A 17,078-nucleotide genomic window follows, 5' to 3' on the forward strand; every position below is an offset into this window, starting at 1 on the left:
AACATAAATAACAGTCTAATATCGAATTCCCCCCGCCCTAGTCAGCTTCTAAGGTAGTGTGGAGGAGCTTTGCCTCTCATGCCAAAATTTTGATTTCTTTACATGTGTTTATTCCATGACATTTATCGATGCTGTTTTTAATGTTTGAAACGTTTTTTGGGTCAATAACAAAAGGGCTGATATTCACCACTCAAAGGTTAAAGGGTATCAGAAGGAAGTCCCAACTAGTATAGAACAGACCTCATAAAATATATATATTCTTTATCAGCATCCAGAGTGCAGGAAATAGCTCGAAAAGTAAAAGTAATAAAAGCAACGATAATCTCGTCTTGTGTCGCTATTTTGATAATCCGCAAATGACGTATGGCTCTTTAGGTATTTAAGTTCTTCCCCATAAGCGGAAGATTTGCAGTTCTTTGAAATACGTGATTTTGTGCGAATCAAAATGAAAATTATATTTTTGGGGCTGCTCATCGCAGTTCTTGTTGTGTACGGTCATGGAGATGTGAGTGTCCTTAACGAATCAGCTTTGAAATCATTTTAAGTCTCTCATCCTATTCATAGGATTCCAACGAACCAGCCGATAGGTCGGATATGGAATGGTTTATACACACATTGAAGGAGATTATAAAACTTGGGATGAACGAACAGACTAAAGCTATTAACGAGGAAAACGAAGTTAATGAGATGAAAGCTAAAAAAATAGAAAAATATCGGAAGGAGGTTGTCGAAGGTGATCAAAAATTATCGGTTATAAGAAATGAACTGACAGTGAGTGTGCCTATCAAATCGCCTTTGAAATCATTCTAAAAGTCTAATTCCCCATTCGTAGGATTCCAATTTATCAACTGAGGTGAGGAGTGCTTTCCAAATATTTCTAGATATAACAACTGAAGCAATTCGAAATGGAAAGCAGTGGAACGAAAAACGTATAGAGACATTAAACAAAGAAATCAGTCAATCGCGTGAGGCATTTGAACAGAGGAATATATTGCTTGCCCAATATATGAATTCAACACGTCACTTGATCAATAGCTACCCGCAGTATGCCTAAAAATTGCCGGATTTTTGTGTGCGGCTCAGCTTAATAATTCTGCTCAAAGAAGATTTCATTGATTATTGTGTACTTCTAGGCGAGAATTTAAATAAATAAAATGAATTCCTAGCAAATTTTTTGTTGTTTTTCTTCGTTTGCTGTAGTGTTGGAAACGTTGCGTGATGCAATATCGAATTCCCCCTGCCCTAATCAGCTTTTAAGGTAGTTAGAAGGAGAAGGAACCAAAGTCCCTAAGAGCTATTTGATTTCTGTTCATGTGTTTATTCCATGACATTTGTGGATGCTGTTTTTATACCCGCTACGCATAGGGTAGAAGGGTATTATAACTTTGTGCCGACAGGAAATGTATGTAACAGGTAGAAGGAGGCATCTCCGACCCTACAAAGTATATATATTCTTGATCAGGGTCAACAGCCGAGACGATCTAGCCATGTCACTAGTGCTGTTAATGTTATGCTGCTGCTCTTCAGGCTCCCCCGCTCCTGTGCTCTCACTGTTGCTGTAGCTGTTATCGGCGAACTTCAATGCGCTGCTGATGCTGCTGCTGCTGCTTCGATCTTCCCCACTCGCACTCACACATACGCACGCACCCACACACACAAACACAAATTGCTGCTGTTGAGAAGCTCTATGTGTGTGGCTCGCGTCTGCGTCTGCGTCTCTGCCAACAATTTTCGCTGTGTTATTGGCGTTTCGCTGCTTCACTCCTTGTTCGTATTGGTTGCTGCTGTTCACCGGCGTTGTTCGTGTTTCTTCAACTGCAGTTGCTGTTGCTGTTTCCTGTGCCTACTTTTGACTTTAGCCAAATTTGTAGCTGATGTCCCAACGAGAGAGCCGAGCGACAAAACGACTTGTGGCGATCTCCAAAGCCACAAGGAACAAAACTTTGTCTGTATAAAATCATCACCATGAAGATGGGCTCTGGGTAAGTCGATACATTTAACAGTTGCTAACTATTTACATTTATGTTGCAGCCTAGAAACTAACAAACTGATAAGATCAATAAAGAGTTAAAGAACATTCAAAACACTAAGAAATGTTTTATTTATTTAAATTCTCGCCCAGAAGTATATGTTGCAATAATAAGCTGAGCACACAAAAATCCGGCAATTTTTAGGCATACTGCGGGTAGCTATCGATCAATTGACGTGTTGAATTCGCATATTGGGCAAGCAATATATTCCTCTGTTCAAATGCCTCACGCGATCGTCTGATTTCCTCGTTTAATTCCTCTATACGTTTTTCGGTCCACTTCGTTGCATTTCGGAATAATTCTGTTGCAATATCGTGAAATCTTTGCAAAAGACTCCTCTCCTCAGTTGAGAAAATGGGATGCTACGAATGGGGAATTAGACTGTTAGAATGATTTCAAAGCCGATTTGATAGGTGCACTCACTGTCATATGAGTTTTTATAGTCGATAATGATTTATTAGTTCTGTCAATATCATTCCGATATAGTTCTATTTCTTTAGCTTTCCTCTCATTATCTTCCTTTTCATTGGTATAATTTCCAGACATTACATATATCGCATTTTGCATACAGCTCTCCAATCCCTTTATAAGGAGTTTCATAGTCGGCATATTGGTTGCTTCGTTAAGGACACCCACATCTCCATGGCCGTACACAACAAGGATTGCGATGAGCAGCCCCAAAAATATAATTTTCATTTTTATTCGCACAAAGCACTGAAGATCTTCCGCTTAATGCCAGAACTTAAATACCCAAAAAATTAACCATACGACCACATTTAAAGCTTATCAATATAGCGACACAAGCCGAGAAATCCACAAGGCTACCAATGTAATCTACAAGGCTTTTGATTTGAATTTCCGGTTCTTTTCCATCATGTGTTGTGATGTTGCAGACCTGCCGACACAATCTTCTGATACTCCTTTACCCTTTGAGTGGTGAATATCAGCACTTTTGTTATTGACCTCAGACACGTTTTAAACATTAAAAACAGCATCGACAAACGTCATGGAATAAACACGTGTAAAGAAATGAAAACTTTGGCATGGGAGGCAAAGCTCCTCTACACTCCACACTATCTTAAAAGTTGCCACAGAACTTTGGCGTCTTCATTAGTGTGGGAGATTTAATGGAAACGCCGTTGTATTTTAGCTTAACTTTATTGATTATTATAAACGTATGTATATGTCTGATGAAATTGAAAGCACAAATTCAAGTCGCTTCGCCATGAAGTTAGCTGCGTTAGATTTATGGGTTGCCCAACTAATCCTTTTCTGTTGGCAGCTGATCGTTTGGTGTTGCCAGCATATGGGCAATAGGTGGATGACAGAGTTGTCACAGAACAAATTAATTAGCGCCATCTGTGTGTGGCGCTTTGCAACATCGCTTGCAGATTTTTAGCGATAGATGCATCTTATGGCAGTGAATGTCAAAGAATGGGAAGATAAGAATGCATCAAAATTTAATGTCCGATTGACAAGCCATCTTTTTATACCCGCTTCCCATAGGGTAGAAGGGTATTATAACTTTGTGCCGGCAGGAAATGTATGTGACAGGTAGAAGGAGGCATCTCCGACCCTATAAAGAATATATATTCTTGATCAGCGTCAACAGCCGAGACGATCTACCCATGTCCGTCTTTTCGTCTGTGTGTCTGTCCGTCCGTCCGTATGAAACACTGGATCTCAGAGACTATACGAGATAGAGCTTTAATTTTTTTTCGACAGCATTTGTTATGTTTGCACGCAGATCAAGTTTGTTTCAAATTTTTGCCACGCCCACTTCCGCCCCCCCAAATCAAAAAAAATCGAATAACAAGCCTAATTTTAAAGCTAGAGAATTTTGGTATATACAATAAATATTATAGTAGTTATGATTCCTAAAAATTTGGTTGCGATCAGATAAAAATTGTGGAAGTTATTAAAGAAATACTTTTGTATGGGCAAAAACGCCTAGTTACTAGGGGTCTGAGTTGCTTTGGCCGACAATCTGGCACATTGTGCGGTTTATGGTATATTTTGAATGGTGTACTATATCGATATACCACATACCATTTGGTATATTTGTAGTATTTTTTTAAGTATTTTTGGTATATTTTGAAAATGATACCGCAATATTTTGCCTTTATTCAAAATGGATAGCGGGTATCTCACAGTCGAGCACACTCGACTGTAGCTTTCTTACTTGTTGTTGTTGGAAACGTGAGGTCAATAACAAAAGTGCTGATACTCACCACTCAAAGGGTAAAGGGGTATCAAAAGATTGTGTTGATAGGTCTGTAACATCACAACACATGATGGAAAAGAACCGGAAATTCAAATCAAAAGCCTTGTAGATTACATTGGTAGCCTTGCGGATTTCTCGGCTTGTGTCGCTATATTGATAAGCCTCAAATGTCGTCATTTGGTTCATTTTTAGGGTATTTAAGTTCTGGCATTAAGCGGAAGATCTTCAGTGCTTTGAAATACGTGACTTTGTACGAATCAAAATGAAAATTATATTTTTTGGGCTGCTTATCGCAGTCCTTGTTGTGTTCGGTCATGGAGATGTGAGTGTCCTTAATGAATCATCTTTGAAATCATTTTAAGTCTCTCATCCTATACATAGAATTCCAATGAGCCAACCCATGTGCCGGCAATAAGTACGTTTGGAGACTTGAATGCGCATTTGTTACAGAGTGCGATAGACGCAAAGGCAGCAAGTGATGCCTCTGCGAAAAAACTTGATGACGCCCAAGTTGAGAGTGCTAAGGAAATAGAAGAAAACCGGAAGGAGGAAGAAAAATGGGCTGAAGACATATCGAGCTTGAGAGCTCAACTGTCTGTGAGTGAGGTTAATAGATCAGTTTTGACATTATTGTAAGAGTCTAATTCCATTCGTAGAATCCCGATTTACCACCTGCGTATAAAAGTATTATGCAAAGAATTCTCGATGTACTAATTGAACGTGACCAGAAACTCAGGGATATCCGTGATAAACGTAATAAAGCTATACAAGTAATTGACGATGACATTAAAAAGTCGCGTGAGAAAGACGAAGAGATGGATAAATTGTTTAATCAACATGTGCTAACCGTTAGAGAACGCATAAATAGCCCGATTTTGTAATATTCTTATTTGAGAGAATTTAAATAAATAAAACATTTCTTTGTGTTTTGAATCTTCTTTAACTCTTTATTGTTCTTCTCAGTTTGTTAGTTTCTAGGCTGCAACACAAATGTAAATAGTTAGCAACTGTTAAATGTTTCGACTTACCCAGAGCCCATCCTCAAGGTGATGATTTTATACAGACAAAGTTTTGTTGCTTGTGGCTTTGGAGATCGCCACAAGTCGTTTTGTCGCTCGGCTCTCTCGTTGGGACATCAGCTACAAATTTGGCTAAAGTCAAAAGTAGGCACAGGAAACAGCAACAGCAACTGCATTTGAAGAAACACGAACAACGCCGATGAACAGCAGCAACCAATACGAACAAGGAGTGAAGCAGCGAAACGCCAATAACACAGCGAAAATTGTTGGCAGAGACGCAGACGCAGACGCGAGACACACACATAGAGCTTCTCAACAGCAGCAATTTGTGTTTGTGTGTGTGAGTGCGTGCGTGTGTGTATGTGTGAGTGCGAGTGGGGAAGATCGAAGCAGCAGCAGCAGCATCAGCAGCGCATTGAAGTTCGCCGATAACAGCTACAGCAACAGTGAGAGCACAGGAGCGGGGGAGCCTGAAGAGCAGCAGCATAACATTAACAGCACTAGTGACATGGCTAGATCGTCTCGGCTGTTGACCCTGATCAAGAATATATATACTTTATAGGGTCGGAGATGCCTTCTTCTACCTGTTACATACATTTCCTGCCGGCACAAAGTTATAATACCCTTCTACCCTATGGGAAGCGGGTATAAAAAGATGGCTTGTCAATCGGACATTAAATTTTGATGCATTCTTATCTTCCCATTCTTTGACATTCACTGCCATAAGATGCATGTATCGCTAAAATTCTGCAAGCGATGTTGCAAAGCGCCACACACAGATGGCGCTAATTAATTTGTTCTGTGGCAACTTTTAAGATAGTGTAGAGTGTAGAGGAGCTTTGCCTCTCATGCCAAAGTTTTCATTTCTTTACACGTGTTTATTCCATGACATTTGTCGATGCTGATTTTTAATGTTTAAAACGTGTCTGGGGTCAATAACAAAAGTGCTGATATTCACCACTCAAAGGCTAAAGGGATATCAGAAGATTGTGTCGGCAGGTTTGCAACATTCACAAGACATGATGGAAAAATTTCGGAAATTCAAATCATAAACCTTGTAGATTACATTGGCAGCCTTGTGGATTTCTCGGCTTGTGTTGCTATATTGATAAGCTTTAAATGTGGTCGTATGGTTCATTTTTAGGGTATTTAAGGTCTGGCATTAAGCGGAAGATCTTCAGTGCTTTGAAATACGCGACTTTGTACGAATCAAAATGAAAATTATATTTTTTGGGCTGCTCATCGCAATCCTTGTTGTGTACGGTCATGGAGATGTGAGTGTCCTTAACGAATCAGCTTTGAAATCATTTTAAGTCTCTCATCCTATATGAAGAGGCTTGATGCGATAGTGAAGGCCAGTATGGAAGATGCGATAGACGCACACAATAAAAGAAATGACAGGATTAAGGAAGACAATGACTGGAGAGCAAAAGAAATAGAAAAATATCAGAAGGAGATTGACGAAGATGAAACAAAATTATCGGATATAAAAGATAAACTGACTGTGAGTGAGCCTATCATATTAGTTTTGAAATCATTCTAAGAGTCTAATTGCCCCATTCTTAGAATCCCAATTTCTCAACTGAGGAGAGAAATTTTGCGCAACGTTCTTACGATGTAATAGCTGATTACATACAAAAAAGAAGGGAGAAATTTGAAAGAATGATAAAACTATATACCGAGCGAATCAGACGATCGGTTGAGGAAACTGAACACTTGAATAAATTGTATGCCAAATTAGTGAATTCAACAGGTATCTGACCTATATGTTTAATCAACATGTGCTAACCGTTAGAGAACGCATAAATAATCCGATTTTGTAATATTCTTATGTAAGAGAATTTAAATGAATAAAACAGTTGTGTTTTGAATGTTTTTTAACTCTTTATTGTTCTTATCAGTTTGTTAGTTTCTAGGCTGCAACATAAACGTAAATAGTTAGCAACTGTTAAATGTTTCGACTTACCCAGAGCCCGTCTTTAAGATTATGATTTTATACAGACAAAGTTTTGTTGCTTGTGGCTTTGGAGATCGCCACAAGTCGTTTTGTCGCTCGGCTCTCTCGTTGGGACATCAGCTACAAATTTGGCTAAAGTCAAAAGTAGGCACAGGAAACAGCAACAGCAACTGCAGTTGAAGAAACACGAACAACGCCGGTGAACAGCAGCAACCAATACGAACAAGGAGTGAAGCAGCGAAACGCCGATAACACAGCGAAAATTGTTGGCAGAGACGCAGACGCAGACGCGAGACACACACATAGAGCTTCTCAACAGCAGCAATTTGTGTTTGTGTGTGTGGGTGCGTGCGTATGGGTGAGTGCGAGTGGGGAAGATCGAAGCAGCAGCAGCAGCATCAGCAGCGCATTGAAGTTCGCCGATAACAGCTACAGCAACAGTGAGAGCACAGGAGCGGGGGAGCCTGAAGAGCAGCAGCATAACATTAACAGCACCATTTTCGCTCTCCGCTCACGACACCGACGTTCGTCGTTGCTCTTTTAGTTGAGTACGTCGCTCTCTCATGCACATGAGTTAAGAAAATCACACGCTGCTCTTTGCTTCAGCTCTCTCGTGCTCACTTTTTCGCTCCCTCTCTCTCTCTCTCTTCTACGCCCACGCACAGCGACAGCGACAGCCAGCCATAACATTTACATTTACATTAACAGCAACAGCAACACGGCAGCAAGGACTGCAACAACCGCCGCCGCACACTTGCCTGCGTATATATAAATGTGTAAAATGGTTGGAAAGCTTGTTAATAAAGTTTATCGTAAATGATACACATAGAAACGAAACAGAAACGAGCAACACAAAATCAAAACTAAAATGAATAATAAAAAAATATATATAGAAGATTTGCCGCCCTTCTAAACAGAATCCTCAACCTTAATTAGTTATTAACGATGCAAAGAGTGATTTCGATTTCGAGTTTTATTTTGAAGTGCTACACAAATTGGTAATGGCGACCAAATTAAATGCTATATAGTAGTTCCCTAAGTACCCTCCCTTCTCATTCTTTCGTTATCTTCCTTTCTTACATCCTCTTCCATCTTCGCTTTTCTGTCTTGAGAAGACAACTAAACAAAAAGTAAGCGCAAACCAAAACTAGAAAATAAAGCGGAAAAATTATAGATAGAAACGAGCTAAATTCTAAACTCCTATTCTATCTGCTCTTTACTAAATTTTCTCATTTTAGTTGTTTTGTTGTTCTTAATTTGATTTGTGGTTGTCTCCAACTTAAAAAATAGTGTACTATAAATATTCAGTTTATATAAGTATAGTAGTAGCTGTGTGTGTGTGTGTAAGATTTGTTGTTTTTTGTTTTGTATACCTGCTGTTCTGGTACACAGCATGAGATGATCAGATGCAGCCCGCTTGAAGAATTCTTCACTTCCCTGGAGTTGTCGTTATTCCCACAAGTCAATTACAAGGCTGTCAACAACATAGATCGCATTAACAATGGATTACAATTAATAACAAGGCGTTGTCTACTCACCTTATCGAACCTACATTATTATGGAACGTATTCAGCGCATTTTAGGAACGGCTGCGACTACGCGAGCCACCTGCTCCTAATCCACCACCACCGCCAATGCCATTGCGACTGTCACCACGCACCGGACTACGCGAGAATTTGCTGCGACGTCCGGGTGAGCGACTGCCGGCGGAACGGGAACGTGAGCGCGGTGAATACGATGAGCGACGGCGTGGACTGCGTGAGCGACGTCGCATCGGTGAACGAGATCGTGAACGGCGTCGTCCACCAGCTCCGCCACCGGCACCAGCGCCTAGCCCGGCACCACGACGACTGCTGCTGCTGTTGCGACGTGTCGGCGACGAGGGGCGTCCATAGCGAGCCATTTGAACACGCAACTCCCTGCCGTCCAGCATGCGGCCATCCATGGCCTCCAGTGCGTCCTCGGCATCGCGCTTGTCATAGAAACTGGGAAGCAGTAGGAGAAAAAGTTATTGCAAATAATTAACTTGGAAAAAAGCTATTGCAAAAAGGATATCAGCGTAGAGATAGATGTGTAATTCAAAATTACTTTTTGGAGTTCTAGGTTTGAAAATGCTAATATAAGAGCCTTTTTTTTATTGTAAAAGATTGTAGTATTCACAGTAAGTTGGCTAGTATAAGTTAGAGTAGGCAACAGTTGCAAAGGAACACATTTAATCTGGCATCTTCGATTGAAGTACGATCCACAAAGGATCTGTGCTCAATAGAAATCGAATATGCAAAGGACTGCTATTAAGACTGTTAAAACTTGTTTAACAGTGCTGCTATCTAACATTTCATGTTTCGGTTAACCAAGCAGCTTACCATGTGACAATGTCAATATTATGTTATGTTAACAACAATTTCATATGTATGTTGATTGAATTCGATGTACTATCTAAAATGAGGTTGTCAGTATACCGCATTCGAGAATGCTCGATTATAGCTATACGTATGTGGTATTCACAGTAGGTTGGCTAGTACAAGTTAGAGTAGGCAACAGTTGCAAAGGAACACATTTAATCTGGCATCATTACTTGCGAGCTTGATAACATCGAGTTAATCATGCTCAATTAAACGTAGAGATGCAAATAAGATAGCTAATTGTTGTATTCACAGTATGTTGGCTAGCAGGGTTTTGGTAGGCAACAGTTGCAAGGGAACACAATTTACTCTAGCATCACAATTGCTGGGAATGCGAACACAATAATTTGTTTGCATTGTTATTGACGCAAAGTATGCAAATATGTCTAACCTAACCTCATATTTTCGATAACCTCTACAAGTGGCCTAACGAAATAAATTCATATATCGAATGTTGCTCACCGGACGAAAGCGAAGCCACGACTTTCACGTGTGTAGCGATCGCGCGGTATGTAAATATCGCCAACTTCACCACAGCGTTCAAAGACACGACGCAAATCCTCAGGTGTGGTGCGATATGTGAGATTGTCGACCTATAGTGAAACATATACGAAAAATACGTATTAACCAGACATGCATATATAAGTGAAAGGTTATCTAACCAAAGACAGTAATCGCCGGCCGCCATTTTGTCTGCCGCGTTGCTGTACTTTCTAATTTTGCGTTGTTTTTGTACTTGCCTTTAGCGACACCATTCCATCAATTCGTGGCGGAGGACGAGCTCCTCCACCTGCACCACCGCCACTGCCACCGGTGCTCATTATTCTGTTTTTATTCTACGCACTATTTAAATTATTAATAATATTTTGCAAAGCCTTTTTGCTTTTACGTTCCTGCCTGCTACGTGCGCTTGCTCTGCTCAACAGTGGGACCGCAATGTTAATTGAAAAATATCCGTAATACTGCATTTCGATTGGGCGCAGAGTTGATTTTTGTGTTGCACTACTTTGACATATTCGATATATGAAGATAAAGTTGGCAGGCCCATCGATTGAAACCAAAAAAAAAAGGATTAGATTGTTAATACTAAATGAATTACGTAAATTAAAAACGTTTTATAAATAATCAAGTATATGTAAATGTTTCAGCTTATGACAATTGTATATTATTGTTTCTAAAAATTCCTTATCTGTTTTTAGTTTGCATCGATAAGAAAAACTTATCGATAGTCTCCATCCCTGGCTTTGGCAACGCGTGGCGGTGAAACGTGTAAAATTTTTTGTTAGAATTTGCATCAATTCGCAAATTTCTACCGCACAAACAAATTTGTTTTTGTTGGTCAGTCAATTTACAACTGTGCATGAGCAGAAATTAAGCAGCGACAAGTGTTGTTGCAGAGGATAAAAACGGTGTTGAGCGTGTGAAAAGTTTTGTTCGTCACACACACACAACATCATAATTGTGTCGTACTGCCAGACAGTGAAGTGAGTGAAGAAAAGTGGCAAGTAAAAAAAGTAGCAAAGTTTTTAAGTTGGCGACGACGACGTTGAAACAATAACAAAATATATCACTAATCTAAAAGGCTGGTCCCCTGCCCCCTGCCCGTTACTCCAACAAACTACAAATAAAACAACGACGACAAGACCGCGTGTTTGTGTTTGTGTGTGTGAAGAAGCAGCGAGGAAGAAGAAGAAAGAGGGCGAAAGTGTGTCGTCGTCGCAGTGTGTTTGTGAGTGTGCTGCGTTGCCCTCTGTGTGTGTGAGTGTGTGCGTGCGTATGCAGTGAAAATTTCCACAAAGAATTGAAAGAGATTTTGAAACAGGCAAACAACAGCAACAACAATGGCCGCGCAGGAAAACACGGAAATTACAACAAAATTCAGCAAGCTGAATGTGAATGCAGTGGAATTTGTGCCCAGCTTTAATTACAGCAGCGCTGCCAGCGCCGCAGCTGTTGCAGCCGCCGCTGCCGCTGTCGTCGTCAATGCGCCGCCGCCGTCGTCACAACAGCAGTCGACTCCAGTGGATAATGCGGCTGTTGCCACTGCAACTGAAGCAGGAACTGGATCGGTGCCGGTTTCGGGAAGTGCCACACCTGCCACAACGCCCGATTCCACGGGAAGCGTTGGCTCCACAAATGCATTAAATGCCGCCGCCTCCGCTGGCGTTGCAGCAGCAGCGCCGTCATCGGGAGCAGCATCGAACTCGGCGTCGCCAGCGCAAGGTTCGCCAGTAACCACGCCTTCGACGGCAACGGCGGCAGCGCTGCCGCCCATTGAGAACATCAATGCAGCGGACAAAGTGACAGCCAACAATGGTAAATATTACAACTCCCTTTATACACACGTACAAAAAAAAAGCAAATACGCACACATAAACACTCACCCACACGTATATGTTATTGCTGTGTGTGTGTGTGTTTTGGGGGGTAGTTTAGAAAAACTTGTTGTTGGTGGTGTTGGGCGCATTGAACTTTTACTGTGTTGTGCTCTTGTGACGTCACGCGTCTAGCTTTTTCTTTTGATGTGCGAAAACAAAGACAAGCACCTTGTTCGCTGTCATTCTTCGTTTTGTTGCTCATTTCACCTGCAATAACGAAAATTGCTCCTTAGGTTAAAGGCTTATCGCGTAACATAACCTTAAAGGCTGCATAGTCTATTTCTATCTTTCTTTTTTGTTAATGGCAATTTATTTGCATGCGACTGCATTTGCTATGCTTCCCCCCGTCCGCTTTCCCAATCCATTAACCTGTATTGCATGTGTGTGTGTCTTGAGCTCATTATCAACGCAGCTGTTCACACTGTGTTACACTTATTTTGCCATTCACTTGTAAATGGTGATGGGTAAAATTGTTATTGCTGGCTAAACATATTAATCGTTTAGCAATCATCGTTACTTGCACTGTTGTACCTCAGCAATAGCTCGCTGCTATGACTCTTGACGTTCGGCGTCTCGTTCGTTGATCGTTGTTGTCTCGCATAACTCGAAAGCGGTTCTTGCTGGTTCACGAAGTTGTGTGGAGCGCACTCGCTAGCGAACGTTCGCTCGTTTACTCGTCGTCACATGGCCCATTGAAGCAAAGTAAGCAAACCAACACACGCACATCAACACCAACACGCATACGTTGGCGTTATATTTGTTTTTGCTTTTGCTCGTTGCCAGGCGCAAGCCAGTTGCTGTTGTTGTTTTTATCGGTGACTGCGACTGTTGCTGGCTCTGTTGTTGTGGCCCAAATGGCAGTCGTCGCTCCGTGTTCCGTGCTGTGTGCGGTGGTTTGAACCGCTTTCAACTTGATTTTGAATGTTAGTCGCCTGCTTGCAGCAGCAGCGGCAGCAGCGCGACGTCGACAAGCAGCATGAGCAGCGAATGAGCGTCTAGTAATGTGAATTTATATTTTTTGTGTGGATTTTTTTGCCCGTCGTCGTTTGTGTTAGCTGCTTTTTTTCCGCTTTGCGCGCCGACGGCTGAAAACGCTTGCAGAAGAAACGCGCTGTCCGTTAAATTATTTTCTTTTGAATTTCGGCTGTTATTTTCTCATTTCAATTCACACAAATATGTTTCGGAAAGGCGGAGGCGGTGGTGGTCGTTACATTTACTCAAAGAAAATACACAAAAGTTAGTAAACGTCTCGACCAAAATGAAATAATCTGCGCGCGCAGAGTGAACGAACATAATTTTGTGTGTGTGGCCAGATTTGACTAGTTTTAACTGCAGCTATCGAGTTGCGGCTCACAAATACTATACAATACAAACACACATACAAGTGTAAAACTAAAATTACATGCATACAACTCTTTCGCTCGCTCCTCCGCATAGAGCCAACATAATTTTGAAGGCGCGAGTGCTGTGTGCATACGTTTGTGTGTGTGTATGTGGGTATTGGTGTTGTTTGTGCTTCTGCTAATGACCTGTCTCTTCGTCTCCCCTCTTCGCCAACAACAACTGCCTCGTGGCGGCCTGGCAAGTGTTCCCTGGAATTTTACTAGCAACTCAAATGCACGTTTAGCACGTTGATGCCGAGTGTCAATGACTCACTCATTTAGCCAACGAGGCGTTAATTATGAATACTTCCATCCATTCATTCTTCACTTTCCCCCTCATTTTCCTCGTCTTTCTCTTACACCACGCACGATAATCATATCAGAATTGCACAAAAACAAATAACACGTTGACGATTACTTGCAAACCAGGGATATCGATAACCCGCAGTAAGGATCCGATTTGAATTGTCGATTCAAAGCACGCAAACTTTAAAACTAGTGATGACGATAACACTTCATAGTCCGATATGCTATTATCCGCTGTGTTCCGCTTTTCGTTATCGATTTATGCAGCGGGAAAAAGGGGAAATAACTAGCTGTATTCAATTTCGTCAAGTTGGCAATAAATGATAAGAACTTTTTGTTTGTTGTTCAACGGGAGGGGATCATAATTGATAATATTTGTGCAATTTCATGCGATGTGTCAACACAGAAGTGTTGCCAACAACATACCGCGTGCTTCAAGTATCAATCTGAAAATGCTTGCGTAGTCATTAGATACTTTACATACATATTGTATTGTTTATAGTATGTCTTCATATGCTTGATGATTTGCATACTTTATGCATGTAGATTGCAAGTTACACAGATACCAGTTTTGCATGTTGAGTCACCATTCACGATAAGGAAAATTCTTTTATTCATATGAGATTTATTTGCATTGTCGTAGAAACCGATCCTGCTGACAGCTGGGATGTGGAGGAGGATGCGATCATAACACCCGAAGATGAGGAGGCCGAGGACACTGAATTCACGGAGGGCGAAGCCACGCCGAAGGTCTCAAAGAAAAAGGTCGTCAAGGTGGAGGAAAACAGAAGCAAGCGCGAGCATGTCAACGTTGTGTTCATTGGACATGTTGGTAAGTTCTCTTCAAATATATCTAAAGATCCCTACTAAATGGACTCTCTTCTTTTAGATGCTGGTAAATCAACAATTGGTGGTCAGATCATGTCCTTGACGGGCATGGTGGACAAACGTACTCTGGAGAAATATGAGCGAGAGGCACGCGAAAAGTCCCGTGAGAGTTGGTATCTTTCGTGGGCGTTGGACACAAACCAAGAGGAGCGCGACAAGGGCAAAACTGTGGAAGTGGGACGCGCCTTTTTCGAAACAGATCGCAAGCATTTCACCATTCTGGATGCGCCAGGACACAAGAGCTTTGTGCCAAACATGATTGGTGGTGCGGCGCAAGCAGATCTCGCAGTGCTCGTCATTTCAGCGCGAAAGGGCGAATTCGAGACGGGCTTCGATCGAGGTGGACAGACGCGCGAGCATGCGATGTTGGCCAAGACGGCGGGCGTTAAGCATTTGGTCGTGCTGGTCAATAAAATGGATGATCCAACGGTGAATTGGGATCAGGGGCGATACAACGAATGCAAAGACAAGATACTACCATACCTCAAGAAGCTGGGCTTCAATCCAGCCAAGGATCTTACCTTTATGCCTTGCTCGGGTCTCAGCGGCTATGGCCTTAAGGATCAGGTGCCAGAGACGCTGTGCACCTGGTACAGAGGGCCTGCCTTCATACCGTTCATCGATGAGCTGCCCTCGCTTAATCGCAAAACAGACGGCCCCTTCATCATGCCCATTGTGGACAAATACAAGGACATGGGCACAGTAGTCATGGGCAAAGTGGAGTCTGGTATGGCGCGCAAAGGTCAAAACTTGCTCGTGATGCCAAATCGGGTAAGTTCTCAAATCGCTTATAATGAAAATAAGTCCTCATGTAATGGTTCTTTGCAGACGCAAGTTGCCGTGGATCAACTGTTTTCAGATGATTATGAAGTGACATCTGTGGGTCCTGGCGAGAATGTCAAGATCAAGCTGAAAGTATGTGTATCAATATATCTGTTAAGATTGAATCAATAACAATCGAATCTTATTCTCTTAAATAGGGCATCGAAGAGGAGGATGTTTCGCCCGGTTTTGTGCTCTGTGATGCCACCAATCCCATCAAAACGGGCAAAGTCTTTGATGCTCAGGTCGTAATTTTAGAACACAAATCAATTATCTGTGCGGGCTACTCGGCCGTCATGCACATACATTGTGCCGCCGAAGAAGTAACGGTGAAGGTAATTACTCGAATGCTCATTTATCTTGTTTTGGAACTCTTATTGAAGTGCTTCTCTCTCTATATATTTGGCAGGCACTCATCTGTTTGGTCGACAAAAAGACTGGTGAGAAATCAAAAACACGTCCACGATTCGTTAAACAGGATCAGGTCGCAATAATGCGCATTGAATGCTACGGAATGATTTGCCTTGAACAGTTTAAGCTATTCCCCCAAATGGGCCGCTTTACGCTGCGAGATGAAAGTGAGTATTCAACTCGAATCAGTTTTGAATCAAACTAATGTAAAATATCGTTTCTTATAGATAAAACTATTGCCATCGGCAAGGTACTCAAGGTGATCGAATAAATTGAGCCAAGCTATATTCGAGCGCCCCGCCTTTCACTGCGGCTTTATAGCATCAACAACAACAACAACTGCACCATTCAACAACGTATGCCAGACGACAGAAATGAAAATAACGCCAACCGCCAACGCCACGCTTTCTTCACAGAATTGACACACACACTTAATTACACACTCAGCTCACACAACAATTAAGTTACTTTACTTTCTCCACAAACATTATTACGTATGCAGAACAACAACAACAAACAAACAACAATAGCAATTGATTAGAGAAGGTTTATAGCAAGTATCTAAGATAGAAATCGAAGCAAAACGTGAGAAATATAGTTCGGTAGAGAGACAACAACAAAAAAAGGAGAGAGAGAGATAGTGGATAAAAGAGAGATTGATCAATCATGAAGCGATTGAGAAAGAGAGCAACAGAAATGCATTATATATGAATATAAACAAACTATATTATGTATAACTAAATCATGGAAAATTAACAAACAAAGATGTACTATTTATATATACATACATGCAATATGTATGAGTGAAAGAGAGATATTGTCGGTTTATGATTACGTTTATTCAATGAGCACCACGTAATTGGGAATTGTTTTGGCTTGTGTTGTGGCCAACTCAAGGACATTGAGCATCAGCTGCAGAGATCAGTTTATTACTTGTAACTTGTAAGCAAAAAAACATATAGTATGCGAGTCGTGAATTTTTTAAAACTAAAAGCTGCAAGCTAAACAATTTTTATATTTATACAAAAACAAAACGTAAACGATAAATAGTTGTCAATCCTCCTCCCCCCGCGCTCCCATGATTTCCCTGCGAACTCCCCCCGCCCTAATGATATGTTTTTGCTTCTCTGCCTTTGATTTTGTTACGCGCCGCTTATAAACGGGAGATGATGATGTTTATGTCAGTAATATTACGATTTAATTCTACTATATATATTCTTCAACGAAAAAAGAATCGCTTTATATTAATTTTAAGCATA

The 17,078-nt window shown here is 41.3% G+C and overlaps 5 protein-coding genes across 10 annotated transcripts; 3 read left to right on the forward strand and 2 right to left on the reverse strand.

The window, feature by feature from the left end:
- Positions 1 to 2,067: 2,067 nt before the first annotated feature.
- On the reverse strand, positions 2,068 to 2,994 carry LOC132792650 (uncharacterized). Its single transcript, XM_060802091.1, has 2 exons — positions 2,454 to 2,994; positions 2,068 to 2,392 (listed from the first exon to the last, which is right to left on the reverse strand). Exons 1-2 carry the CDS (start codon positions 2,724 to 2,726, stop codon positions 2,171 to 2,173), a joined length of 495 nt encoding a protein of 164 aa, XP_060658074.1. The 5' UTR covers positions 2,727 to 2,994; the 3' UTR covers positions 2,068 to 2,170.
- Positions 2,995 to 4,466: 1,472 nt separating this feature from the next.
- LOC132793502 (uncharacterized) lies at positions 4,467 to 5,150 on the forward strand. The gene is made up of 3 exons (XM_060803460.1): positions 4,467 to 4,576; positions 4,636 to 4,851; positions 4,911 to 5,150. Exons 1-3 carry the CDS (start codon positions 4,517 to 4,519, stop codon positions 5,133 to 5,135), a joined length of 501 nt encoding a protein of 166 aa, XP_060659443.1. The 5' UTR covers positions 4,467 to 4,516; the 3' UTR covers positions 5,136 to 5,150.
- Positions 5,151 to 6,074: 924 nt separating this feature from the next.
- On the forward strand, positions 6,075 to 7,105 carry LOC132796371 (uncharacterized). 2 transcript variants are annotated; one of them, XM_060807536.1, is made up of 4 exons: positions 6,075 to 6,272; positions 6,335 to 6,547; positions 6,609 to 6,777; positions 6,840 to 7,105. In XM_060807536.1, exons 2-4 carry the CDS (start codon positions 6,540 to 6,542, stop codon positions 7,032 to 7,034), a joined length of 372 nt encoding a protein of 123 aa, XP_060663519.1. In that variant the 5' UTR covers positions 6,075 to 6,272; positions 6,335 to 6,539; the 3' UTR covers positions 7,035 to 7,105. The 2 variants fall into 2 exon arrangements, with proteins under 2 accessions (XP_060663519.1, XP_060663511.1); XM_060807528.1 differs by having other exon boundaries at positions 6,082 to 6,272; positions 6,418 to 6,547; positions 6,607 to 6,777; positions 6,840 to 7,103.
- Positions 7,106 to 7,188: 83 nt separating this feature from the next.
- On the reverse strand, positions 7,189 to 10,574 carry LOC132798870 (serine/arginine-rich splicing factor 2). Of its 2 annotated transcripts, XR_009633986.1 has the most exons (5): positions 10,373 to 10,574; positions 10,095 to 10,225; positions 8,769 to 9,215; positions 8,604 to 8,704; positions 7,189 to 7,988 (listed from the first exon to the last, which is right to left on the reverse strand). XR_009633986.1 is itself a non-coding variant. In XM_060810872.1 (4 exons), exons 1-3 carry the CDS (start codon positions 10,451 to 10,453, stop codon positions 8,810 to 8,812), a joined length of 618 nt encoding a protein of 205 aa, XP_060666855.1. In that variant the 5' UTR covers positions 10,454 to 10,574; the 3' UTR covers positions 8,186 to 8,704; positions 8,769 to 8,809. The 2 variants fall into 2 exon arrangements, 1 of the variants encoding a protein (XP_060666855.1); XM_060810872.1 differs by lacking the exon at positions 7,189 to 7,988 and having other exon boundaries at positions 8,186 to 8,704.
- A 286-nt stretch (positions 10,575 to 10,860) lies between these two features.
- LOC132798868 (eukaryotic peptide chain release factor GTP-binding subunit ERF3A) lies at positions 10,861 to 16,882 on the forward strand. Of its 4 annotated transcripts, none has more exons than XM_060810868.1 (8): positions 10,861 to 11,398; positions 11,455 to 11,948; positions 14,342 to 14,530; positions 14,588 to 15,357; positions 15,415 to 15,501; positions 15,567 to 15,743; positions 15,818 to 15,986; positions 16,047 to 16,882. In XM_060810868.1, exons 2-8 carry the CDS (start codon positions 11,474 to 11,476, stop codon positions 16,088 to 16,090), a joined length of 1,911 nt encoding a protein of 636 aa, XP_060666851.1. In that variant the 5' UTR covers positions 10,861 to 11,398; positions 11,455 to 11,473; the 3' UTR covers positions 16,091 to 16,882. The 4 variants fall into 4 exon arrangements, with proteins under 4 accessions (XP_060666851.1, XP_060666852.1, XP_060666850.1 ...); XM_060810869.1 differs by having other exon boundaries at positions 10,861 to 11,116; XM_060810867.1 differs by having other exon boundaries at positions 10,861 to 11,948.
- Positions 16,883 to 17,078: the final 196 nt, after the last annotated feature.

This window comes from Drosophila nasuta, chromosome 2L, assembly GCF_023558535.2.
Source record: "Drosophila nasuta strain 15112-1781.00 chromosome 2L, ASM2355853v1, whole genome shotgun sequence".
Lineage (NCBI taxonomy): Eukaryota > Metazoa > Arthropoda > Insecta > Diptera > Drosophilidae > Drosophila > Drosophila nasuta.

Excerpts from the sequence above, each read along its gene's own strand:
- LOC132792650 (XM_060802091.1), bottom strand. The coding sequence starts at position 2,726 with ATGAAAATTATATTTTTGGGGCTGCTCATCGCAATCCTTGTTGTGTAC. Across the intron at positions 2,393-2,453 it reads CTATAAAAACTCATATGACA|CATCCCATTTTCTCAACTGA; the intron begins GTGAGTGCACCT and ends CCCCATTCGTAG.
- LOC132793502 (XM_060803460.1), top strand. The coding sequence starts at position 4,517 with ATGAAAATTATATTTTTTGGGCTGCTTATCGCAGTCCTTGTTGTGTTC. Across the intron at positions 4,577-4,635 it reads TTGTGTTCGGTCATGGAGAT|AATTCCAATGAGCCAACCCA; the intron begins GTGAGTGTCCTT and ends TCCTATACATAG. Across the intron at positions 4,852-4,910 it reads GCTTGAGAGCTCAACTGTCT|AATCCCGATTTACCACCTGC; the intron begins GTGAGTGAGGTT and ends TTCCATTCGTAG.
- LOC132796371 (XM_060807528.1), top strand. The coding sequence starts at position 6,488 with ATGAAAATTATATTTTTTGGGCTGCTCATCGCAATCCTTGTTGTGTAC. Across the intron at positions 6,548-6,606 it reads TTGTGTACGGTCATGGAGAT|AGGCTTGATGCGATAGTGAA; the intron begins GTGAGTGTCCTT and ends TCCTATATGAAG. Across the intron at positions 6,778-6,839 it reads ATATAAAAGATAAACTGACT|AATCCCAATTTCTCAACTGA; the intron begins GTGAGTGAGCCT and ends CCCCATTCTTAG.
- LOC132798870 (XM_060810872.1), bottom strand. The coding sequence starts at position 10,453 with ATGAGCACCGGTGGCAGTGGCGGTGGTGCAGGTGGAGGAGCTCGTCCT. Across the intron at positions 10,226-10,372 it reads ATGGAATGGTGTCGCTAAAG|GTCGACAATCTCACATATCG; the intron begins GCAAGTACAAAA and ends GTTTCACTATAG. Across the intron at positions 9,216-10,094 it reads CGTGGCTTCGCTTTCGTCCG|TTTCTATGACAAGCGCGATG; the intron begins GTGAGCAACATT and ends ACTGCTTCCCAG.
- LOC132798868 (XM_060810867.1), top strand. The coding sequence starts at position 11,474 with ATGGCCGCGCAGGAAAACACGGAAATTACAACAAAATTCAGCAAGCTG. Across the intron at positions 15,358-15,414 it reads TGCTCGTGATGCCAAATCGG|ACGCAAGTTGCCGTGGATCA; the intron begins GTAAGTTCTCAA and ends GGTTCTTTGCAG. Across the intron at positions 15,744-15,817 it reads CCGAAGAAGTAACGGTGAAG|GCACTCATCTGTTTGGTCGA; the intron begins GTAATTACTCGA and ends TATATTTGGCAG.